At 40.4% G+C, this 26,986-nt stretch overlaps 1 protein-coding gene across 7 annotated transcripts in view; it reads right to left on the reverse strand.

Annotated features, from left to right (window-relative positions):
* SERGEF (secretion regulating guanine nucleotide exchange factor) overlaps nt 1-26,986 on the reverse strand; it is a 257,053-nt gene that overhangs the window by 139,105 nt on the left and 90,962 nt on the right. The window contains exon 10 of one of the 7 annotated variants that reach the window (XM_030560512.1): nt 8,105-8,182. The exons of 4 other annotated variants lie outside the window; for them this stretch is intronic. In XM_030560512.1, the coding sequence (XP_030416372.1) occupies nt 8,144-8,182 (39 nt within the window). In that variant the 3' untranslated portion in view covers nt 8,105-8,143. 2 more of the 7 variants (XM_030560510.1, XM_030560514.1) reach the window with 2 other exon arrangements.

A 26,986-nucleotide genomic window follows, 5' to 3' on the forward strand; every position in this document is an offset into this window, starting at 1 on the left:
GCACTGGACTGGTATTCAGGAGATCTGGGTTCAACTACCAAGCCATGCCACTTTCACAGTAATAACTGTTCCTTCCCAAGTTCTTGTCTAAGATTACCATTGTATTTTCATAATGATTGACAAGGAGGATTTTACTTCTACTGATCTCCTTTAACTTCGTGGCTGGTCTCCTCCATTGACTACAAAATCTGCCAGTTTTTACATTGGTGACCCGAAACCACTTACAGCATCCCCATGAAATAATGTCACAAAAGTAGTGTAACCCAATAACAGTTAATACTTGATGCTACAAGTTAGATACATATTTTAATGCTTTGCTCTCATCTCTTTTCAGAAAATGAAAGCCAATTCCATACTTCATGAGAGTAAAGGTCAAGGGGGCCTACTGCAAAGCCCCATGACCCAAAAGTTAGAATTAAAAGATAAGAGTCCTTTCCCCATCAGTTCCTTTTTATCTGAGGATCTGAAAGTGCTTCAAAAAGGAAAGCAATTATTGTTATACCCATTTTATAGACAGGGAAATAGAGTACAGAGGGGTTAATAGACTCATCCTACATACAGAAAGCACATAGAAGAGTACTGGAATCAAACAGCCTGACTCCCAACTTTCTGCTCGTGCCAATAGACTTTGCAGCTTCAGAGAATATCTCCCTACACCTATTGAATGTTGTGATTAATCTCCAGTTTCCCACCTCCTTTCACTGTTCTGTTGGTGCCATAAAAGGAAGCCAGGGAAGAATTCAGCATCCATTCCAGACAGGAGAGTGTTCAAACCAGTTTGCTGAGGACATTCACCAGACAGCTGTATAAAAGGTACTGAATAAGAGCTCTGGTAACCACAATTAGAAAAATTTCATCCAATAACTAAAATCCTGAGGCAAGGCTAACTCCAGAGAACATACTGGCTGCCTGGAAGACCTAAATGTACATCTGTTGAGAAACTACTCACAGGTGTGAGAACATTATTATTATGAGACCTGATTCCTTGCAGAGCAACGGGGAGCCACAGGATAAGATTTTTAAAAAATAAGTGCCTAAAGCTAGGCTCCAAATACATTATTTAGGCACCTAAATAAGTGGTCTGTTCTTAAAAATGGATAGTCAATGGCAGTTGCTGGGTTGCTCAGCATTTTTTAACATCAGGCCACTTATTCAGGTGCCTAAACACTATTTCAGAGTCTAACTTTAGGCAAACAGGTTTGAAAATTTGACCAAATATCCTTTTTGAGCCCATTCAGACCACCACCATGGGCCCTGCATGCTATTTTTTTTAATCATGTGACTGCCTTTTCCGAAAAGAAAAGGAAAGGAAAAAGCTCCACTCAGAGAGCTCTACTGAGCTAGCATTTAAAATGAATGGGCAAAGTGCTACTCTGAGTGACTAATACAGATGCAGATTTCCCATGTCTCCGCCAGAAGATACTGTGCATGGTCATTCTTCAGAAAGTCAGGCTCAGACAGCATGCAGTCTCACCTTGCACTGCCCCTACCGCATAAGCTCTACTGTCAGGGACAATAAAACAAGAGGAAAGACCCTGAGGACTAAGCCACACATTTACCTGGCATTTAAGCTTCTACGGTAGGTTGGGTGCTTTGTTAAAGCCCAGAAACGCACAGACTGCAAGTTGTTTTCTGAAGGAAAAGATGTCAGGGGCTGAGACAGATGCATTTTGGAATGACACCCAGTGAGCTGTGACACTCATATACGTAAAGTGGACAACACTTGATCGTATATATCCTGTGAGTCCTCTGTTTCAGGTCTTGTTGTCTGAAGGGGGTTACAGCTTTGCACAAAGGCAGTATTACACAGGTTAGGAAAATAGGTTCAGGGTGATATATAAAACCATGGCAACACACTGCCTATAAGATGTTTGTAACCCCTTGCTGTGCAACAACAAGCTATACTGTGGCTGCTTCAATAACATTCCTTTGGGAGCCTGCAGGGTTGAGCTCTAATCTGCAATGACTGTGGGTGATTAAGGGCAGAAAGTTTTAGCTTATTTGCTCCACTGCATCCCTCACAGTTTAATTTAAACATTAAGTTAATGCTGGCAGAGTACCTTTCTGATACATCAATTCCCTGAGCCCATCTATGGGATTTATGTGGCCCCAGTTACCAGTGTCTGAGCACTTCACAATCTTTAATGTATACATCCTTACAATATCCTTGTCAGATAGGAAAGTGGTATCTCCATTTTACAGACTAGGAACTAAGAAACACATGGTAAAATGTTCAAAAGCTCCTAAATCTTATTTTCAGAAGTAACTTGCAATGGGATTAGGCTTCCACATGCTTAAATCACTCTTGAAAATGGTGCTTTTGAACATTTTACCCAGAGAGACTAAGTGATCTGCCCAAGGTGGCACAAAGAGTTCTGTGGCAGAGAATGGAACTGAATGCAGGTTTCAGGTCCAAGCTAGCACCTTAATCATTGCACCATCCCTATCTGCCTCTTTACTTTGCTTAGCCAGGCTATACTGAAGTGGATGCATAACTCAAGCTAAGATTTGCCAAGATGAATTTAAGATGTGCCATGGTACTCATTAGCTTTGCAAATAACTGCAGATTGCTGTGGATGTGGGTCTATTTCTGGGCTGAAATGAAAAACTTGTGCTCATGTTTGTGATATTTTGCTTTTGCCAACAGACACAGTGAACTGGGCTTAACCAACAAACCAGCAGCATCACCACTCTGTCTTTTACCTCAACAGTACAACTAACTTACCATCACTAACTTCTGCTGTGGGATGAGAACGGGCAGAGTGAGGAAGAGGAGAGATTCCTCCCTGTTTTTGGCACTTAGGCTGTATTGATAATTCCCTTCTTGTTCTGTTTTTTGTTGGGGTTTTTTGTTGTTTTTTTAAACACACAAAAATGTCAGGCTTCTCAACTTCCACTTTTCAGATTCCAAGACTGGGATATATAAAAAACCTGTCCTGGGCTATCACCAAAGCTCTTGCTTCCCTCACCTTATGCCTGATCCAAATCCCCCTGAAGCAAGTGGGAGGCCTTTCATCTACTTCAGTGGGTTTTGCATTAGGTCCATTAACTTCAATTGAGGTCAGCAACTGCAGGGATGCGGGCATTTAACACCTTGCATGATTGCCTGCCTAAAATTTTGAGGACTCAAACTAACCCATATTCCATTTATCTGTGGCAGTTATGGGCCACATATAGCAATGTTTCTAAAAAGTATTTTTCCCTTTTAGTTACTGAGGTACAGTCCTCTACAAACTGCAATATGTATATACTTTTTTTTTTTCTGTTTCCCCATTTCCTTAGTGGGTTCACATCTAAAGCAAACCTCAAAAACAAAACAAAATTAATAAAGATAGAAGTTCTTTCACTCCATCCAGTGTCAGTTATAATTGAAAAAATAATCTTTAGGGACTAAAAAATCCTGCACTTAACTGTTCAAAATGCCCAAGGGAAAATGCTTCAGAGTGCTCTTTCTGGACTTGGTCTTTGCTTTCCCTTCATCTCTCATGTTTAACACTCCATTCATGCAGCAACCACATTCTGTGATGATGCAGCGTTCCACTTAATAAAAAGCAAAGCCATTCAGGACCTTGTAGTGCCTTTGCTTGTTTGTTTTTTTAAATTTTATTCTTCATGACATATCTAATAAGCCAATGTTATTAAGCGAATCAAACTGGATCAAAGGGCCTTTTTTATTTTTTTGAGCAAGGTGCTCCAGATTCCTGGTCAGTTTGCCACATACCTTTCATACAGTTTTCATATGCTGTGATGAAGGAGAGGGATGTTAACTGATTTTACATCATTTAACACCACATCTAATACAGAAAATCAGCCTACAGTGTCCTTCCTATTTTATAGGAAATCAGCAAGGATATTTCTGAGCTCTGGGAGAAAGGAAAATGAATTATGGACTATAGAAGGGAGAGAGGCAAAATGGCCACAGCTAAAAATCACCTGGCAAAAAACGGGCTGGGAATTGGGCGGGGAGAGGGAGAGAGGCAGCGGGAGAGAAGCAGAAGCAACTCTAGCCTGAGCCATGCGTAATATCAAAAACATGTTCTCACCAGCCTACTCATCTATGTTTTGTAAGACAGTGCCATGCCGTGGACACACTGTTTCTTTGCTATTGCACTCTGCAGTCTCTGCGGGTACAGTAGGCCTGTTTTCTGACCCAGTTTCCTCACCAATCTCTATTTAGCTCTACGCTAGTGATGCTCCTGGCATGACAATCAGATGCTGCAGCCTGCAGTGCAGTTTGTTATAACACATTCACAGCTCCTGGTAAATTCAGTGGAAAAGTACTATATCCACAGAGTCTATTTAAACTGAAGTCATTTTCATAAACTTATTTTACATCAAATATAAAAAATAAAATGTTCCCAGCAGATTAAGAACAACATTCCTATTTTTAATCGTGTAAATCTCCTGCATATATACACACAGTAAACTTAAATGATCCTTTCTGCTCAATGTCTGTGAAAGGAAGGCTAATAAAGCCATAAGCATTGGAATCTCTTCTTTGGACCAGCTAATGCGTTCTATAACTTAAAACACTACAGCCAGAGCACAATTTCTCCTTTCATTTACTTGCCATTACAGAAGGGCTCCACAGTTTAACACCAAAGAAAACTACAACCCTAATCCTACTGCAGTATTTAAAATTAGGTACTTAAGTACCCTGTAGTCAAACCTGACCTCAGGCACACTCACCCACACACACACCTTACCTCTTGTTAACTTCAGCAATAATTGTACACGCACACATCTGAGAGCAGAATCTGATCCGGCATATTTATCTCACTGTGTCAGTATATATTTAACAATGAAGACTATCCTGGTTCTGAGGTTATATTGTGCTGTACTGCAATACAGTGGGGCCACAGTAATCAGAGATGGAATCAAACAGTCCACTTCTCTGTAAAGAGAGTGGACAGCCCCTAGTCATAGGAGTCATCCGATAGAAAATTGACACTGTACCAGCCAAAAGAGCCCAATACTATGGCAGTATTCTGTTATAATAATGATAATACCTTGTATTTCCATAATGCCTTCCCTTTGAGGATCCCAAAGACCTTTTCCAGACTTCAATGAATTTAGTCTCACAACACCCTCGTAAAGAACATTATTTTTTATCTTTGACAGTTGGGGAAACTGAGGTATGGAGAATATAATGTCTTAAATTACTCTTCACAGAGACAGGAATAGAAACCAGATTGCCTGATTTACATTCTTGCATGTTAACCACAAAATCATGTTTACAGCAATTTGAAGCTTTTGAAGATTCAAAAATTTTGACTACCTATTATCGGGGTAATTTGAAGAAAGATACTTGGTGGGACATTTTTTCTTGTTGCGCTCATATCCTTACAAACAAAATTACAGTTATTTACAGTAGTGATGCTATTTTGTTTTAACTCCCTTTCCCATGAATGGAAATGCAGAGTCTCCAAAAGAAGAACATATTTTAATATTTACAGGAGAGAGGCTGGAGACAGGTATTTGTACCTGATAGTGTGGGCCCCTTCTGAGGGTCCTAAACACCACTTTGACTCCTCCTTTTTTTAGGGTCGGGGAGGGATAGCCCAGTGGTTTGAGCATTGGCCTGCTAAACCGAGGGTTGTGAGCTTAACCCTCAAGGGGGCCATTTAGGGAGCTGGGGCAAAAATCTGTAAGGGGATTGGTCCTGCCTTGAGAAGGGGTTTGGACTAGATGACCTCCTGAGGTCCCTTCCAACCCTGATATTCTATGATTCTATATTTAGCATTGACCATAATAAAAAGCAAGCATTAAATAGAATAAAACTGTAGCAATGTTGAATAGTTGCTTAAGGGGACACACTTTGGGCCAATGGATTTACACAACTACCCCTTAACACCAGCTAATCATCCGGCCCATGTTTAAAATCTTTTGGGGGAGAAAATGAGAGCCTCTGATTTTTATTAGCAGTTATTCTCAAGCAGTTCCACTGACTTCAATGGAAGTACTCCAGGAAACAATTGTTCACCACTGCGTGAGCAACAGAACAACAGGGCCTTCAGCAAAGGTTTACATATTAAAGTGCAATAGGTTTGGTTTGGTTGAGGAAAAGTTCTTGTAAAATCTTTGTAGCTTGAGATATGCAATGGAAACCAGCAGTCACTGATAACTGTACTACTGTAATTGCACTAATTTACTGAATCAAAACTCAAAGTTCCAAAAATGGAACTTTTGCAAAATTTCTGCTACAACTAGTCTCATTAGCCATTAAGAGAGGTGATGCCAGCCAATGGTAAGAGAAAACAAAATTAAACATCCACCAGAATGAGCAAAACATCCAGATTGCATACCACGGGCACCTACAAGACATGAGTCATTATTATAATGTACAATATAATTGTATTTCATCATTCACTGCCTTGACTCAATGATGACCCTCATTTTGAGGCAGAAGTGATATTGGCATCTTTATCACCAAGGAATTTGGCAGCCCATGTATTTTGTATGCAGTAAAATCCTCTAATCTGATGGATTTGGAGACATGCAGAATAGGAGGAATTTTACATAAGAAATTTACTGTTGATTATTCCCCTATCTACCAGTTCCCACTACTACTATTAATAATTAACGTTCCATCTCCCACAAAGAAAAGAGTCCTCCACCTAGGGCCAGACTTTGCCACTCTTACTTAAGCAGTACTTTACTCTGCAAGAAGGCCCTTTATTTCATGTCAGATTAACATCAATTAATTTAAACTTTTCATGGAGTAAGCTACTACTCAACCTCATTAATGGCAACAGAATAATGGGGCCTAAGTTTTTACTCAGGGCTGGAGTCTCCAGTTTGGTAAGGTCACATTCAACCAGCACAGGAATCTCTCAACCAATAAAAGCCAGTGGAGCTGGGTCTGCTGCCTCGCCACATAAGAGGAGGAAAGGGGCATGTTAGAGGTGTTCCAATGACTAAGTGTGGGTGGAGCTCTGCAGAGCAATGTTCCTCTGTGCCCAGTTCTCTCAACACTTTAATGTATGTGGGGGTCAGGTAGAACCAGGGAATTGCAACCAACTCTCTGCAACCCACTTCTCCACTCTGTCTAAGCAGAGAATCAAGCCCTCAGAACTTATTCAGGCAATGGGAATTTTGCTAGAAATAGACTTTAGGATTTAGGTGAAAATTTTTTTTCATAGGAATACAGGAATTGCCATACTGGATCAAACCTGTGCTCCATCTAGTCCAGTACCAAATGTGTCAGAGGCAGGTGCAATAAATCCTACAGCAGGCAGTTACAGAATAATCTGACCATAGGGAAAGTTTCTCCTTAACCCTCATTAATTAGGGGTTGGCTGATGCCCTTAAGCATGACAGTTTATTCCCCTTTCAAAGTTCTTAGAGTTTGTTGATAATACTACCTACTGTAACTCTGGATGTTCTTGTTATTCATAAAATGCCCTTTACTGAATCCTTCTAAGCTCCTGTCTTCATTGATACCTTTCACTTTATTAAAATTCCTCTCATCACTCTGAACCTTTATTTTGATAATTAAACCCCTCTTGGAATCCATGGATCTACTCTGAATTGTTCCCTCACTCCCCTCATAAAGAATTTGGTGATAAAAGTAAAATAGATTCTATGTATACAGAGAACTATCCTAATAAATAGTTTACTGGCAAAAGGAATTGCTTAGATGGAAATGTAATCTAAAATGCCTTCATTACACTGTTGCTTAGTCATGGAGTTCTAAGTTAGAGTAAGAGAAAAAAACACAGAAAAACAGTAGTTTCATCTGTTACATTCAATCTTGCTGCATTCAGTAAGAAAACTAATGGTTCATTCTGAAATCCCATTCTGCCCATGGGAGTGGGATCTCAGTTTATTTAGCAACATGGCAAATTTCCAGTTCTTGGCAGGATGGTTGTTTTCTTTCATGAATCAGCAACTGTCCATCACGCTGGCAAAGAAAATCCACCTCATGCTGCTATGTAGTGTGCATATGTATATATTATATTATACACACACACACTCTCACGCTCTCAAAACAGGGAGAAGACACCTAGAGACAAAGTTATTCTAGTCATTTTTAGCAGTCATGACTTGCTGTTCTGATACTGCTGGGAGGAGAAGAACATAGGAACTTCCATACTGGATCAGTCCAGGGTCCATCTAATCCACGACTCTGTTACAACAGCGGTCAGCTCCCTGTGAGAAGACTCCATAATGGATGATTAACCTGAGGAAGTATAGCTGCTGTTTAAGTCTAGCTGTTTTCACATATTCAGATAATTCATGTCAGCAAACATGTACAGAGAACAAACAAAAAAAAAAAAGTTATTTTCTAAACATCTTCTTTAAAGATATCCTAGAATTTTAACACCTGTCTAAAATATGGACGGAACTTCTAAATATTGCAGCTGGACTTACATCAAGGTTGTTTCATTAGAATGCCTTATACCAGCAGTTCCCAAACTTTAACAACCTGTGAACCCCTTTCACTAAAATGTCAAGTCTCGCGAACTCCCTCCTAAAAATGAATATTTCCAGGGATTTTCTCCTTTACCTGAGGATAAATTATAAAAAGCAGTGATCTTGGAAATATAAAATTTGTTTTTATGACATGCTTATTACAAACTGTTATTAAGTGTCCCTGGCCTCTGTTTGCCAGAAGCTAGGAATGGGCGACAGGGGATGGCTCTCTTGATTATTAGCTGTTTTGTTCATTCCCTCTGGGGTACCTGGCACTGGTCACTGTCGGTAGACAGGATACTGGGCTAGATGCATCTTTGGTCTGATCCAGTATGGCCATTCTTATGTTCTTATTTATCATTACAGTATTTTTATTACACTATGAAAACGGCAACACTCTTCCAAGATCTCATTTTCGTAGCTTGTACCACTTTGAATAAGCCTGTTATAAGACAAGACTCCTATGTTTCATCATGAAGGTATTTAAGCCAACTCAAAGAGTTCCTCCTACACAAGCATTCAGGTCTTGAGCAGTCCAGGCAAACAACGCATGTTACAACAAAGCTTAAACTTGTTCTTCAGAATAATTTTAAAAACAATCCTAGCTGCCTGTTTAATTTTAAAAACAGCAAAAATTATCCACCTCCCTTTCCATTTCTTACAAGGAGTCTTGAAGTTTAAATCTTCTCAGTGTGACAGAGATATTTGCTTTGATCTGCTTAGCTCTTGGAAGTCCAGGGGCTCTGGGCTGCTAGCCCTGTGTTGTCCAGGGTCCCTAGGGACAGCTCTGTCCACCATTAGGGAATTTTTTTCTGAAAACCCCCTGTAACATTTCACGAACCCCAGTTTGGAAACCACTGCCTTATACCAATAACACTTTGGCAAATGAAGTGTGCTCACAAAGAATATACAATGGAATGATGCATACTAATTATTCCACATTTCATTCCTTCTTTGTCTACTTCTCTACCTAATACTCTGGAGATTGCAATATTCTGACAGTACAGCCATGCTAGTGTCAAGTACTGATGAAGAGATATTTCTCAGTTCAACAGTGCCAATTTTTAAAACAGTCTGGAGGATAACCATCGAGATAAGAAATCCACTGACCAATTTTGATTCTATTTTTCCAAAGTCAAAACGCAGGAATCAAACCAATTTCTCCACTGAAGCAGAATCTAATCTTATTGTTTTCCTTGACTGTAAAAGTGCAAACTACTGCTAAAGTGGATCACCCTGTAAAAAATGTTGTGCTCTTTGGAATTATTTTTTTATTTACAATTATATGACTGTATATTGCATGTTTATTAAACTGCAACTATATCCTCCACATAACCTGAACACCATAACAGTTAGATCTGAAAGACAATATATTCATGTTTTGAGATTGCTGCTCATAATAAATTGGTTCCGTAAAATATAATTATTTCTTGCAACATTATTTTGGCACATGGACTGAAGTTTATTCAGTGAATTGCAGGACAAGTTATCAAATTATAACAGTATAATTTAAAGCTATGTAGTTTTTAATTTAAAATATATTATTTATTATTGAAATATTAGTCTCACACAGGTGATTTATGATCACTCAGTACAGAGATAATTTTAAAGGCTTTGTTAGCAGCCAATTGCTTCAACTTACATATAAATTAACATGCTCTGCATTTCTTCATTAGTTGGGATTTACTGCAGTCTGTCAACCATCTGTAATGACTTATAGTCAGTTCTTCACTCAGAGTGCAAATGTTGACAGCACAATATATCTCTGTTTGAATACAGCACAACAATATTATAAATAGCACGAAGACAGTCTAGATCTACCCTTTAATCCAGTCTCTACACTAACTGGATGTACTAACCTGCTTCTGATTCTTACCCAATTACTGTACATGACACAATTCTGAGGACAAGAATGGGTGAGATTCTGCGCTGCATCTTTGAGGGTCTGTCTACACTGGAATCAGAGGTGTGACTGCAGCACATATTACTCCTGAGGGCATTCTGCGCCAAAAAATTAAAAATTCTGCACCAAAAAATAATAATTCTCTGCACAATATTTTAAAATTCTGCAAATTTTGTCAAATAAATGTGGAGGCTCCAGTATGGCATTGGGAAGCACAGGCCACTGGCTGCACAGAGGTGGGAGATCATTGTGCAGCTCCCGACCCACCCAGGACACGGACTCAGCGGTGAGGCTGAACCCAACCCTGACACAGCACAATGATAGGGCTTGTCCCAGTAACACTGCAGGACCCTGGTGCACCAGGTGCGAGCAGGCAGGATCCAAATGTAGAGGGGCTTAGTGTGGGGGGGATCCAGGTGTGGGTTAAGAGGGTTCCCTGTGGGGCAGTCTGGGTGCGAGTGGCTCAGTCGGGGATCTGGGTTTCAGGAGGATCTGCGTGCACAGGGGCTTGTTGGGGGGTTCCGGGTGCAACAGTAATGGGACTCTGTAGGGGGGTCCAGGTGAAGGTGGTTGGGGCTCAGAGGGGTTTCTGGGTGATGCAGTGATAGAGCTTGGCAAGGGAGTCTGGGTGTGGGGGCTCAGTGAGGGGTCCAGATGCTTGGAAGGTGAGCTTGGTGGGGTGGTGATCCTGGTGTGGGGGGAGTCGGGCTCATTCGGGTAATCCAGGTGCAGGGGAAGTGGGGCTCATTGGGGGGGTTCTAAGTATGGAGGTGAGGCTCAGTGGGAGGGTCTGGGTATGAAGGGGTCTGGATGCATGGGGATTGGGCAGATGGGGGAGCAGCTGCCTGTACAGGGATCCCACTCTCTGCAGCTAAGAAGCAATGGGTAAAGGAAGCAGGGGGCAAGGGAGTTTGCAGAGCTTCCTACAACGGGGGAAGAAATTTGGGGGTGAGTCTGACCCAGCTCCGATGCTGTGCAGGGGAGGAGGAAGTCCCCTCTTCCCCAGCCCAGCTGGGACACGCAACTGAGCCCAGCGCAGGGTAGGAGTCAACTGTTGTGTCTTCCCCAGTCCTGCCCTCTGCCCCACAGTGATTTACCTCTCTGCTGGCTGCCCTGGGCACCCAAAACATAATGTTGGGGAGGGTTGCATGACCGCTCTTGTGGCTTTCCTTTGCTTCCCCATGAGAAAGTCATTTTTCTGCCGCGAAGCAGGGAGGACATATACTCTGTGCATGTGCTGTGACGCAGAATTCCCCCAGGAGTAACATATGCCTGAGGTAGCTTTGCTCTAGCCAGCTCGAGTAACAATACCAGTGACACAGTATCATTAGCTAATCACTTGAGTACATACCCAGGGTCCTGGGTGGGTTCTGGAGCTGCTGTGGCTTCACTGTCATTGTTATTTGAACTAGTTTGATCAAAGCTAGCTTAGGTGCATCCACATCTGTTGCAATCACGCCTCTGATAGCAGCATGTCTAATCGTAAGCCACCTTTGTGTCCTCCAAATTCTGGGCTGCTCCAGGGGCTCCAGAAGCTCCCAGCATAATTTAGACACCCCTTAAAACCTAAGTTAGGGCAGCCACCCAGGACTGCCCCATGGGCAGTGGCACTGCCAAGAATCTCCACATTATGTGCTGCAGCTCTGATCCCAACAGAGAGCTTCCTTCCCAAGATCTTGCAAGGGGGTCCTCAAGAGGCCATCTTACAGATGTTTCCACAGTGCCTGCACAAGGGGAAACACCTTCACCCCTGTGAGGGACCCCGGAAGATATTGTCACGGTTTGAGCTAGGGCTTGCGCTTTCTCAAGGAAAGGTTATGAGCGGACAGAAGTTGCTTGCAGCTGCTGCTTTTAACCAGTTAAAACCGCCCTGTGTGGGAAGCCCCGGTGTTTTGAGGAACTGCAGAAAAGTTTGCAGAAAGTCCCTGGCCCAAGGCCAGAGGAGGCGGCCATTGCTGCTGGAAAGTCCCTTATTGCATATGTATAAGGCTAGTTTGCATGCTATTAGCATGATGCTATAATTGCTAAGGGCTAGAGCTTGCGCATTGAACTTCGAACCTGACCGAGCTGTTCGGACGTTGGACTCCCCAAGCCAGTGGCAGCAACGCGTGAAGTTCCCGTTGCGGGTATGTCACTTAACCTTCATTAAAGCCAATTAATTCACCTGTGTGTGTGGGCCTCGTCCTTGCAGAGCATCCAGGCACGTAACAACCCCCCTTCCTGGTCGGATATAGGGCTTCTGGGTCTTTTTATGCTGTTCCAGCCCTTTTATACATTACAAAGGGATCAGAGAATGGGAGACAATCTCAATTTGTGAGTTTAGCTACTTTACTGGTCTGGGTGACACTCACTGAACAATCTTAAAGTTTAAGGACAAAGCACAGTGCTCCTTTAAGAGGGTATCCAGTGGAAGAAAAATTTCATGGTAAGGACTACTGTAACTTGCTGTATCATCCTCTCTTTTAGAAGAGAGAGAGAGAAGCTATATCTTACATTTAAAAATGCAGAGCCTTATTTATCTAGGAAAGACAAAACAATGGATATGCTAAATGTTACTTGTTAATTATTAACCAATTCCAAATTAACTCTAAATGTAAAGCACTGGAGACCACAAAAATTACTCAAGATCTGCATTAGCTCTCCAAGACAAAAGCTTCTTCTTCCAAACATGGCTTTTTATTGTAGCCAGTGGTCTTCCTACACTTCTAAATATCCCACTAAAAAGGATTTAACTCATCAAGTGTAAGTTCTCCTAGATGCAGCTAATACCTTTTCACTTCAGCCTTTTATTTCCAGGATAAGTACCACAAAGATCTATACAAGTTACCCTTCCCTTTAGGAGACTGATATCCTTGCCACCTAGGGAGAGGGACCTTTGCCAGGACAATACAGCAAGAACCATCCCTTGATTTGTGGCGTCAGGACCTGAAACTCAGTCTTTGGAAGTAAAATCAATTCCAGGTTTCTAAAAGGCATTTTTCCTAAACATTTTATCTTGGAATTATCAACAAATCTCTGGAAGAGGAGCACATGGGTGGAATAGGTATTAACTTAAAATGGCTATTCTTGGAAAGGATGATGTGGAAATGAAAGTAAAGCAAATATGAACAGAATTCATTGAAGCTCACCTGCAGTAGAAAAGTAGACAGTATTACCAGTGTTTAGACAGAATGGAAGTTTGCCATCTTACACACACTCAGATATTTACAATGCAAATAAGACCACAAGAAAGGAGGTTAAAAAGGAGGATGTGAGAGACAAGTTAGAATAGCTGTAATGGTGAAGTACAAACAATACACTTCTTTCTGCAGACTTCAAAATACTTGTTTCATGGTAACCTCTCTAAGCTATAAGCTGTAACATGACTTCCATTATATGGCTTAATTTGCCTCTTGCTAACCCTATAATCGCCTTCTTAAAATTCCTATAACCCATGTCAAATTTTATTGATGGGCTCTGTGACCAGGAGAGAATTTTGGAGGAGGTCTGAGATTAAACAAACAAGCCAAGATTTTAAAATCAAGATTAGATGTTTTTCCAGAGGTCAGACTAGATGATCACAGTCGTCCCTTCTGGCTTTATAACCTATGAATATGGGTAGTAGAATAACAGTGAACCAAGGTCAATGGTACAGTGTCTCATTTTTCTTTTTTAATTCCCCTCCACGGAGAGTGCTCAGATAGCTACGTTGTTTAGCTGTTTCTTCTCTGTATAGAAAGAGGAGAAGTGTTGCGCAGAGGAGTTTAGCATGCTGACTAGGAAGCTTCCAGTCTAAAACTCCTGCAGAGTGTAATATTAGGGTTACGAGGTGGGGAAAGGTAACTCAGAAGGAGCAGTATTTGGGAGAAGAAAGGAAGAAAACTGCTCTCCGATTTTTTTGCTTTAACATATGTAGGAATTAGAGATAAGATAAGTGGGGTGGGGAAAACGGGATCCAAACAGGTCAATTAAAACCTGTTCAATAGTGACTTTAACTGAAAAAATAAGTGCAATTCATTTTTTAAATCTTCCAACACTATTTTGTCATATCTCAAAAATAGCTTGGCCTAGAAATTTCAAGAGTCTTTGACAAGATCCAATGCACAGGGCTATTTATCACACCGAGATGCTTATTTTTGGAGTTCACCTTGAAAAAAAAAGTATGAACATTCTGTCAGCACCAGGAAGTGTATACATTCTGCCAGAAGTCTAATGGACATTACATAGATCACCAAAGGGGCAGTATATATACTGCACAGAGAGCCAGCTCTATTTGTAAAGTTCATAAGGACTCCTGAGGTGACATTAAGTGACAGAGAGATCGCTGCCAAGATGACAAAATGTAGGTACATACCCTTGGAGCTTAAAACCTCTTTTGACTGACAAACATGGCTTGCAAATTTCCTTCGCCTCCCCTTTGCCAAATCCAACATTTGTGCACGCATCTAAAAAGCATATGGATAGTTCTGAATGATATTACAAAGTATGCCCACAGTCTGTTAGAATTTAGAAAGTTCACCAAATGTCAGCAGACCAAGAAAGTTTTCAAGATTGCTTATATATTGTGAAAAGTATCCTTATCTGGGGTCCTAAACTTATTTAAGAGTGAGAAGCCTGCAAGTTGGGCCATCTTTCTCTACCCAGCTTTAATACTGCTCACACAGAAACCCAAGTTTCCACATACCAAAGCTTCCCACAAATCACTGATCCTACAGCAAGGGCTTTGCAAGCTGCATTCACAAAGATCACGAATTCTAAGCTGTGGTTACATTTTAAAACTCTCAAATATTTTCAAGTACCCAAAACAATCTTATTCTGTCCTTGTCCCTTTGCATGCCCTCCAACTAAAGTCATAAGACGCACTTGTATTCTTTTGCCTTCCAGCTAGACAATTTGAGCTGTTTAGATTTTTTTATTGGCTTCACATCACCCAACACATATGTGCCACCTACATGACCAGAGATTCCGCAGCATGCTGGTAGGCACTTAATGAATTAATGCTGGGGACCTCACTACACCCAGAAGTAGTGCTGAGCCTACTGTATCACTCTCAAAGGACCTTTAATAAAGCATCTTCCAACCGGTCCCTGTGCATGCTCTTTGCACCTGCCTGCATCACAGCATGATGCCTAACTTCCTATGTCATGCTAGCTACATAAGCTAACACCTCTCCCCTTTAGGTATCCACACAAAAGCCATGTCCAACCATCTGACAACCAAGAGACCACAGTCATACCCCTTACCTTCTGCATATACTACACAAACATCACTCTATACCAGCGATACTCAGACTGAGGCTTGCAAGCCACAAATGGCTCTTTCATGTGTCTCCTGCAGCACATGACATTAAAACACTGTATGATTTATTAACCAGTCTAAGTAATTAAAAACATCCTGATTCATTAATATGTTATTAACAAATTGTAATCGATAAAATGCTAATACTTGGTCAGTAGATATATAAAAAAATAGTAAATGAAACAATGAATTCACACTACTGTGACTCTTTTGGGTAACACTGATCACTCATTTGGCTCCTGAACCACTGACTCCGGGTATCACTGCTCCATACTATCCACCCTTCCAAGTAAACCCTGAACAGTATTCATTCGTTCTCCAAGTACTAGTCTAGCATCCAACAGCATCTCACTCAACAAAATATACAAGTCAAACTAGGAATCAAGAGTGCACAAAGTACCACAGTAAGGTTGTTAGGTTGCGGTCTCAACACTGTATTTCTAAACTGTTACACAACTCTTTTCCTGTAATATGGCGATATGATAGTGACCTCCTTTGAGATCTATGAATGAAATCATTATATAAGAACTAGGTATTATTATTAAAGTTGTTTTTCTGATGTCTCGGATATGAGTTTACAAACTGTGACCCTGATCCCACAAGTTTTGGCATGCAGACAAACTGTAGTCCATCAGTTAAGCTCATTGTGGACACAGCAGTCATCTGCAAGGAGTTCCAGGATTGGTGCCTTAACTCCATTTTAGCATTTGGGGATTTTTTAACCTGAGAATTAGGTAATATAATTTTGCAACGCTGTGTACTGATTTATTTTATTTTATTTTTGGGGGGAGGTAAAGGCTATCTGTAACTGTAGTTGACTATGGCCCACATTCTTCCTATGTTCATACTCTCAAAGCCATATGAAATCAGAAGTTAGTTAGTAAGCACATTCAGAGTATGGCAGACTTTGCTTACTCCTAAAGATAAATCAATACACAGAAGATGTTCAGCACAGGATACTGGAGGATATACTGGAGACAAAATGCATGCCTGTCAATAAATTACATCCCATCTTTCACCAACACCAGATTTAGGGTTTGATTAGCACCGGATTAAGCCCTTAACACAGGTTCTCAGTCAAAATAAAGGTGGTTCCTCTTTTCAGAAGCAAGGACTGGATTCCAGGGTGTTATACAGGAGGTGCACACCCCTTATAGCAGTGGTTTTCAACCTGTCCAGAGTACTGTACCCCCTTCAGGAATCTGTCGTCTTGCATATCCCCAAGTTTCACCTCACTTAAAAACTATTTGCTTACAAAATCTGATATAAAAATAGAAAAGTGTCACAGCATGCTATTACTGAAAAATTGTTTACTTTCTTATTTCCACCACAGAATTATAAAATAAATCAATTGGAATATAAATATTGTACTTACATTTCAATGTATAGTATATACAGCAGTATAAACAAGTCACTGTATGAAATTTTAATTTGTACGGACTTTGCTAGTGCTTTTTATGTAGTCTGTTGTAAAACTAGGCAAATATCTAGATGAATTGATGTACCCCCTGGAAGACCTCTGCATACTCCCAGCGGTACCTGTACCCCAGGTTGAGAACCACTGCCTTATAGGACACAAAGCTCAACTCACCAGGGGTCCCCTGCATGGCAGCACAAAGAGGGCAGCTATAGGTTAAAATATTTCCCATTGCATGGATCCCCCAAGTCTTTTCTTCTTTAATGGGGCAATGTTAGGGGTACATAGGACAGGGCTACTTTATATATAATACTTCCTTCCCTCTCCCATCTTTCCTGTGCAGCTACAAGGCAGGTACTGTCCACCCAGCTCTAGCTAGGGCAGTCTTTGTAACAGATACAGGACGAACGGACTCCTTACTGCTTACCTGGTACCCTCTGTTCAGTACCACTAAAGGCTCATTATGTGGCCATAAAATAACTAAAGGTGACAGCTTGATGTTTGTCATCATGGTGGTGTTAACTATTAACTATACACTGTAAACTGTGTACCCTGGGTTCCAGGAGATTGGGTTTGGGTCCTTAGGATTTATTAAGAAACCTCTTACAACAATAATTCATTTCAGTCAAGTTTTTATCCTGCCCTCATCACCATAGTATCCAAGTGCCTAGTGTCACATAGGTGCTTCTCTCTGTCCCTCACCCCAGCGGGAGATTGTGTGGGGATTTATTTTGAATATATTACATATATATACTGTGCTATATGCTTATCTCTGACCTCCCCAAATGCAATGTTGTGGCAGTACCATGTGTGTAAAAGCATGCAATAACTTCCATGCAGATCCCAAAGGACAGTCATCACCTAGGGCCGCACACAGTTGCTTTCAGAGATATGGATGAATGACCTTTAGTTTAATCCCAAAGGAAAAATCCTGGGACTGAATGAGAAAAATAAGATACCCTGGAGTACATAAAACCATTAATTTCAGCACAGTTATTTTTGGCACAAGCTGACCTAGGATGTGAGGACCACATTAAGCGAACAATGATTTTCATATACATGAGACTGACAAAGGAAAAAAAACTGAAGAGAGCATCTTTAGACAATCAGAAATCCTTAAAAAGACCTTTAGACATCTTGCCTGAGATTACTGTAACTCTGCAGAAACATTTGAATAAAAACGTGCCTTGTGAATCAGAACAGACATGCCCTAGGAACACCTTTTTGGTGGGGAAAGGGATCATTAAAAGACATAAGATGCATCTGTTGCTTCTAGAGCAGAAAAAAATTACAGGGTCATACATTAGAACGGGCTATTGTTTTCTTAATTTCTCAGAATAAGTGTATTTTTAAAATAAGCTAAATAAATAGTTAGAACAATGCTAATCCTATAGAGCTATTTTAAGCATTGTATATATGTTGAAAATCTAAAAACCAGTGTCTAACAGTTGAAGTCTATTTCCAGGGTCCTAGCAATACTTTAGGTCAAAGGTTCCCAAACCCTTTTTTGCCACACCCCACCTTGGAGATTCAAATCTCATTCTTTGCAGTATTCCCAAGGAAGACTGGGGTCTGTGAGCACACTCCAGCCAGGGTGCCCTGCTGCTCCACAGTCTGCAAGCATAACCCTGTCCAGGGCAAGCTCTGGGTGGGCAGCCTTGGCAGGACACAGACAGCCAAGCTGAGACCCTCTCTTTGTACTGCTCCCTCCACAGACACACCCCTCCAGGACTCCTTCCAGAATCACAGACCGCAGGTTCCTCAGCCCTGGCATAATCCTCAGCATGCCCGTGCAGAGACAGGGCAGGGAGGAACTATCTCACAAGGGGTATGTGCACATCAGCCTCTGGATAGGTGAGCAAGCTAGTATAGCCACTCTGAACTCCTGCACAGGAAGACGCCATGCCTTCTTGCTCCTCAGCCATCCCTCTTCCTCGTCCTTCCAGCAGACGCTGGAGCAGGGGTCAAGTCCTCATGCCCCCCAATAAACCCATGTTACTCCCGCCACCCAAAGAGGCATGACCGCAACTTTGAAAACCAATGCATTAGATGTGCAATTGTCAGTCAAACTCATGCACAGCTTTCCCTGTGCCCCACTACTTTGCATGCCCTGTGAACCAAAAAAGAAAAAAATGGAGGAAAGGGAGAAGAGTTATCAGCTACATCAAACAATCCTTAAAAGATATTTCAAGCCAAATGCAGATCAGGTAAGTGGATACAAGTTAACATTTGATCCAAAGTGTAGAAAACATTCTGGTCAGACATGATTAAGAAAAATGGAACTTCTGCTCTAGATACTGAGGCCTAAACTTTCAAAAGTGACTAGGAGTCAAACCTGAGAAACCTTAAAGGGATCTGATTGTCAGAGGGCAAGTACTCAGCCCCTTCAAGGTATCCCAAGTTGGGCAGCCAGATAATGAGGTATTCAAAATCACTAGTTACTTTTAAAATTTCAGGTCTGATTGTCTAAAGTCATGTTCTGAATGACTGGTTGGGCCTTATCGGCCCACATCAGCCACTCCATTATCTTGCCTGGGATCAATGTCAGGCTAACAGACTTATAATTACCCAGGTCATCCCATTTATATTTTTTCAAATTAGTACAACATTAGCTCCCTTCCAGTCTTCTGGAACTTCCCCAGTGCACCAAGACTTGATGATGGGAAAGTCAATGAGAGTTGGGTGCCTACCTCCTTTTAGGTCCCTTTTAAAATGCCAATGTAAAAGTATAATAAAAATGTAAAAGCAGAAATCCCACTATTGCTCTGAAGTCTGACCATCCCCTACGTGGTCAAAAGGACAGCATATCTAAATATATTTTGTTGAAGACTATACATAACTGGCTTAGAACAGCTCTCAATTAGGGTGTAAGTTGATGAATTTTATAAAATGCGTTCCCGGTAACAATGAATATTAGTCATATTCTGTATATTTAACCTCCAATTTGACCCTCCAAAAAAGAGATAGACAGTGGATAAGAAATATAACAAACTGATACTGCTTCTATTTCTATCCCTATTTTCTTTTAAAGTGTCCTTCAACATGGCCTTATACTCCGTGTACATAGGCTGATCTCAGCATCTTCAGTGGGACATTCCAATTACTGCACTGCACCATTCCCATCTTTCTTTGAAACATCTGACAAGGGAAGAAACAGCAACAAAAGGGAAGATTTAGCAGATGCTGTTTTATAATTCCCATTTAATGGATTTGGATAGGGGGCGTAGTGAGGAAGAAGGAGGAAGAGGAAGAGTGTTTTATTTCTAATTGCTTTAAAAATAATAAATCTCCAGGCTGCTAATTCAGTTTTGCAGTCTCCAGCTACACAGGCCAACCCTAAAAGTTAAAGATGTAGGCTTTTACCTACAGCCAGGAGATATGTATTCTTTACTTTATCTAAATGGGCACAACTGGACCTTGAAAGGGCTTTTAGGTATTTTTCCATAAATTTTGATAAGACGATAAGATATCTGAGGTGATAGGAAAATGCACCTCATTACTTTAATTCACATTGTACTCAGAGGTTGCCTCCTTAATAAGAAGGATCCCATCTACAATCTAAACTGCGTTTGAGTCTGGTGTACAATTACTTAGTGCCAAGTAAAGGTCTTTCTTTCAAAATTTCCAACAGAAAATATTCTAGCTTAATACTCAATTTTTAAAGCCTGTACCTGGCCCACAGGCAAAATATCTTTTCAAGAAATAACTACATAGGATTATTCTATACTTACAGTGTATTAAACATACACTTACATATAGGCAATGCAAAAAAACAATGCTGGGATACTTGAAGTTAATCACTCAAGAGTCAAGAAATGTTAAAGCTAAGACTGAACACAATGTTAATTCTGCTCCAATTTTCATATGTATTACAATACTGGACCTAATTTTCATTTATACAGAGGTCCCTTTACAGTGTCCTGGCAGCATGTAAAGGTGCCCTTTAAGTGGGTGCAAATTACATTTATATCCAAAGCACCTTTAGGAGCGTAAAGGGGCTGAATGTAAATAAGAATCAGGCCCGCAGTCTTTAATTACCTGATAAAGTACTAATATTCAAACTCCATAACATATTTACTACATGCTTGTGCAGTGCCTAGCATATTGGGACCCTAATCTGGTTGAAGACTCCAGACAATATACAACAATCATCATTTTCATGGATTTTTTTGGACAGCTTTGGATGTACTTGCAGCAACTTGTGTTTTCCGCCTTATTTTCATATTTCACTAATTTTGCTGTCCTGACAGTATTGTGTATTTAAATTTTGACTAGGAATTTTCTGAGGTAAGTCTCCCTTTTCTCTAACGTATGTATTTTATTAGGTCTCTCAACACCCATGAAGATTACATTTTCTTTTCAAATAGCAGCACAGCCGCCCACTGGTCCTATTCAAGAGTAGAAACATTCTCTCTTTGCTTGATAATGGTCAAGCCATTTTTGCTCAATCTTGCAAGATAGTCACCTTGGGGTAGAGATGAGGCATAGAAAATTTCAGCCCAAAAGGTGACTTTCAGTAAATTATGAGCCACTGAAAACAGGAGTTTAGAATGGAAACCTTCACCCACAGAAACAGCAATAACATTAAGATTTGCTTGGATTAGGGTTCATGATACTCCACTGGGAATGGACTCCCCCTCCCCGACGCTATGCAGTTACTCTCTAAATCTTCCACATAACAAATTATACTTCCCAGGCATTAAGAAACATTAACCAAGACATGACAAAGGCCATGGAAAATTCCAACTTCAAATATTTACTGAAACCAATAGATCAGAGACCTAATCAGCATTAGAAATGTGAAATGGGGTTAAACTAACTAAAAGCCCTCAGAAGAGATTAAATAATTTTCCAATCACTATGATAATATATGTTCCAGCAGCTCAGCTCTCACTGAAAAAGTCATTTAGACACAATTTCACTTTTAGTCATATACTGGAACCAATGACCCCCTGGCTCTATTCTAGAGGATTTCTCACGTCTAACTCTCAGCTATGTTTTTTTAATATATTGTGTCAAAAAACTTCACATCAGCCTGCACAGTGATTAATATTATTATACAGCATGTCTCTAAAATATATATTGTGTGGTAAGTGAACAAAAATGCAAAGCTAAATGCATCATTCCAATAAGAAAGCAATGAGAATGGGTAATTTAAAACTTGCTTTGTTTTGGTGCCTAAGGTTGTATTTTTTCAGTTATGTCAAAAATACAGAAGCTTTGGTTGCAGACCTCTGTCATGTCATCAGACTACTTAAAGGAACAAGTTAATAAACATAAATACCTCCATCAGTTGGTATACACAAGAGGGTGACAATATATTATTCTTGACTAAAAATAAAAATTTAATTCGATAAAAAAAAAACTATATTCTGGACCAGATTCTGTTACCACTATTCCCCTTGAGTAGTACCCTTCTCAGATCAATAGGACTACTCAAGAAGCAAGGTACTATTCCATCTCTTTAAGAATGACAGGATCTAGCATATTATTCATTTTTAAAACACAGTAGCAATAGCGTCAATCACATGCATTCAAAACTCCTAAGTCAGGCAGCAAAAAAAAAAACAGAGATTGTTTATGAAAGTCCCATGACAAACAAAACACTGGGTACTTTTTCTTTGCCTTCTAGTTTTGAGTCTTTAAGGTCTCAAGTTTTCAAGTGTCTGCCAATGTTAAAGCCTTACTGCAATGTATGATGAGTCTAATCCTACCAAGTACTAAGCACCCTCTATAGAAGCCAGTTATCAGCATACATATTTGTAACATCTAATAATTCTCTTGTATATATCATTAGCTTAATGACACTGGCCAGGAGCTGAATGACCCTATGGCATAGTGGACACATTTTATGCGGGTGTAAACTGGCACAATGCTCCAGTTTACTCCAGCAGAGACCTTGGCCCAGTAGCTCCAAACCCCATCATGCTTTGGGATTCCAGTCAAGACTTTTGTATCATTGTGTGTTGCCTTATGACTGATATCAGAGTATCACAGACACATGAACCTTACCTCTAATGGTTTCACCATATGTGAGGATGCTCTCTTAATGTGTTTCATCTTTTATCCTCACCTGCACTCCAGGGACCTTTAAGTATTACTAGCCTGCTTTTATCTTACAAGATGTGCTTTTACTTTCCAGTCCCCCTCTGCTAAGTGGTTGTCTTTTGGTGCACTTTGGATCTAACAGCTGTTCCAGGACAACTCATCCGCAAGCTTGCTTCATCTTGCCACTCCCTGGGATGTGACTCAGGGCAGAATGCAGGTGCATGAAGTCCTCGGATTTTAGAGCAACAATTAAATGAAGAGAGAACTACACACACAAGAGGGGTCTCTTGGCAGCCTCTGTATAAGGAACTGCAGCTGCACTTATCTGCACGCTGGGCTAATGAACCACCTTTGTATTATTAAACAAGAACACTGGTGTATCGCTTCAGTTGTTCTAGGTTCATGCAGTTTGCTCTGCTGGGAGGAGTACTGGTTTTACAGGGAAAATGAAGTTCACAAACTTGACATGCTGGTCTCAGATTGCACTTCTCCATTCAGCAAAACCATGCTTCAAATTTTATTTTTAAACAGAGGATGGGGGAGAAAAGGAAGAGAGAACTATTGGAGATTCCCTTGCCCCTAGTGGTTTGCATCCCGCCATTCTGGATAATGTTATAAACTCTGAAGACTCTGAGACTTGACTCAGAAGGATATTTCAACAAGAGAGTAAATTTTTCCCTTTGGAATGCTCCAATTGGTGTATATATTCCAAAATACTCCCCAGGGGAGAATAACCCTGAATCTCCTCCCCCCCAAAAAGGGTATGTATGGCACATAGCACAATGGGGCCTCAATTTCAATTGGGGAAGAAAATAATAACTCTACCCATAAAGAGGTGCATGAGGAAATAGTGTTCGTTTTAAACTTCTTACTGACTTGACTGTCTGCCATGCTAGGATCTAGCAGATGGCAAACACTGCTGCCACACCACAGGAAAAAATGGAAGCTAAGAATCAAGAATGACAACCCCAAAAGCCAGCTGAAAAGTTTGGCAGAGATCTAGCCAAACTAAAACACTCTATTGCTCCACACATATATCTTTTAGGTTTTTGTTTTAGTTTAGAAAAGGTCTAGATCGAAAGATCCTAAAGCATTGCAGCAGGGAGATCTCTCCTCACTAGAGTCGGTGGGGAACTCTTTGACAACACAGTTTTTCGGTCAGAAAATGCCAATTCATTTAAACCAAAACTTCTCTCACAAAAATTGAGATGAATTTTTTTGTTTGGAGAGGTATTAGGTCAAAACCATAAAGAGAGAAACCCAGCCCAGCACAGCAATAGCCTGGTGGTTAAAGTACTCACCTGGGATGTGGAAGAACCAGTTTCATGTCCCTGCTCTGCCTGACTTGAAGCTGGGTCACTTCCCAAGTAAGTGTTGGCTACTCTGGGGTGTGATTATGGTTTTTCACAAAAAAATTCAAAAAGTCTCAGGTTTGTCTCAAATGCAGAATGAGAAAAAAATCTGAAATCTCAAAAAGTTCTGTGGGACAAGAAACTGATTTCCTTCCCAGCTCTATTCCTCACACTACATTTAGCTGCAGAAGCAGAGCAAAGCTAGCAGACTGTACAGAATCTGTGGCAGGTCCATGAGTTAGTGATTGGCAGGTCTGAATTCTACCCCAAAGAGCTACGAACAAGCTGATGACCCATTGTAGAATATGTGGACTTTACAATGCGGAACAATAGCTTTTTATTATATAACTTTTCTTCCCAAGTTCACCCAAATCTCTATATTTTAGAAATATTACAATGAAATACTATTACACCTCTACCCCGATATAATGCGACCCGATATAACACGAATTTGGATATAACGCAGTAAAGCAGTGCTCGGGGGTAGGGGGGTTGTGTACTCTCGCAGATCAAAGCAAGTTCAATATAACGTGGTTTCACCTATAACATGGTAAGATTTCCTGGCTTCCGAGGACAGCGTTATATTGGGGTAGAGGTGTATATGCTAATTATCAAACGAACATGCATTTAAATAAAGGTAACCAAAAATTGTCTCTACAGTTTCTCCCCTCTTTCTTAATCCAACACAGTCATAATGCTAAACAGTATCACACGCATTAAGACCTTGTTCAGGTGTGCAGAGCTTACTTGCTGCCAAAACCAGCTGATTCTCATTCAATACAACTCAGGAGTAAAACTCTCTCAAGCAAGAGAGAACTAAAGTGAGGGATAGAGACAGGGCTAAACCCTAGAAAAAGACAGCTCAGGAGGAAGCTCATGCGAAGGTTTATGTTTTGATTACAGTCTGGCATCAGAACTGTAGATTAAAAATAAGAGCAAACGTATGCAGCGGTTCATCTAGGAGGCTTGTGCTGCATGTAGAATGGGTTGAGACTCCTACCCATTTACCAAAATGTAAGATGTTCAAGCATAGATCCTCTATCATCAAAGAAAAACAGTAGTGTCAGTGCCAAAATTCCCCCTCAGTTATAACAATTATAGAAAAATTGACTGGCAACAATGCAGACATTCTCAACTGTATTTGCATTGTTGCTTAGTGTATTGTAACTGCTACCTTTGACAGACAATAAATTTTATTACCCAATTTAAAATGAAATTTATATTTCAGATCACTGTTCAGGTACATTGTAACTGAATGAATGACAATAAAATAGCTTAGCTGGAGAGCAAATCTGGAATTCATAGATTCATTTTTGGTAGCGTTAACATAAAACTAATTTGCTTGCACGTCCAACTGTCTTCCTTTATGTTTCCCAGTCATTTTTCCCCTGAACATATAGTATCGAACATAAAAAATAAATGAAGCCAAGAAAGAAGGATTGTATTAAAGCAAGTAGAAGCATTTTATTCAAAAGAGTTTATAAGCCTCCAGTACATATGCAGCACAGCATATCAGATTTTTATGGTACAAATAAATAGATTGGAGGAGTAGGTCCAGATTTTTCAAACAGTATCAGAGTTATTACAGTTTTAGCCCAGTAATACCAGAGGAAGATTTCAGACAAGCCCCAGCTCCTTTTTTAGTAACAAAGACTGAAGAGGAAACATATGCAACCTCAATGAAAGGGAAGAGACCCACCTGAAGCATGTCAACTGTTGCTGGAGAGATAATGGGTGCCAATATAATTCACGATCCCTGTAGTAATAAAGGTATCTAGAAGGAGCTATCAGTAAGTAAAGGGAAAAAAGATTGAAAAAAGACTAGCGGTGTCTGTTTAAACTCAGCTGCAATACACAAAAGGTCCCTCAAGTACGCAGAGTTTCTAAATTTGAAGTCCTTAAATAAAACGACTTTATTATAATTATCCCTGGCATGGCACTCTAAGAATGAGCTCAACATAAATGAAGAAAAATCTGTTCTCCCACTGGCTCACTGCCAGCCTGGCTGCAAACTTGAGGCCTAGAACAAACAAAAGGTCACCTCTGAATCCACTGCATTCTCTTAGTCCTAGTGTATTCCTAATGCATATCTCCAGGGCTTTTACATAAGAAACGTCTTTAGATACCATGCACAAAAGCAAATGGAACAGGACCTTCATTCATCAGAAGGAAAAGAAAAAAAAAAAAAAAAGACTCTCTTGCAACAATATACAGAAACAGGAGAGCTGGATGTTTACTGTGTATTTCTGAACAGCTTTTCAGTCATAAATATACGTAATGAAACCAGATGTACTTGAAGGTTAACAACACCAAAGCCACAATTCATTAGTGCAAATATTGCTTTTAATATGCCAAAACATTATGCTGCTGCTTCTCTGCACTCCTCTCCAAACAATGTGCATTTCAGGCTTGCTGTGCAAGAGAAAACCAGAAGATTTATGTCATAAGACTTCATGCAGGCTGACGGATCAATAAATAGCGTTCTATTGCTGGGTGTGCACATAGCATTCCCCTTCTCTTTCTGAAACCTGCAATTCTTACTGCTACTTAATGTGCTGCTCTGGCCACCAAATT

The sequence above is a fragment of the Gopherus evgoodei genome, chromosome 4 (assembly GCF_007399415.2).
Source record: "Gopherus evgoodei ecotype Sinaloan lineage chromosome 4, rGopEvg1_v1.p, whole genome shotgun sequence".
NCBI lineage: Eukaryota > Metazoa > Chordata > Testudines > Testudinidae > Gopherus > Gopherus evgoodei.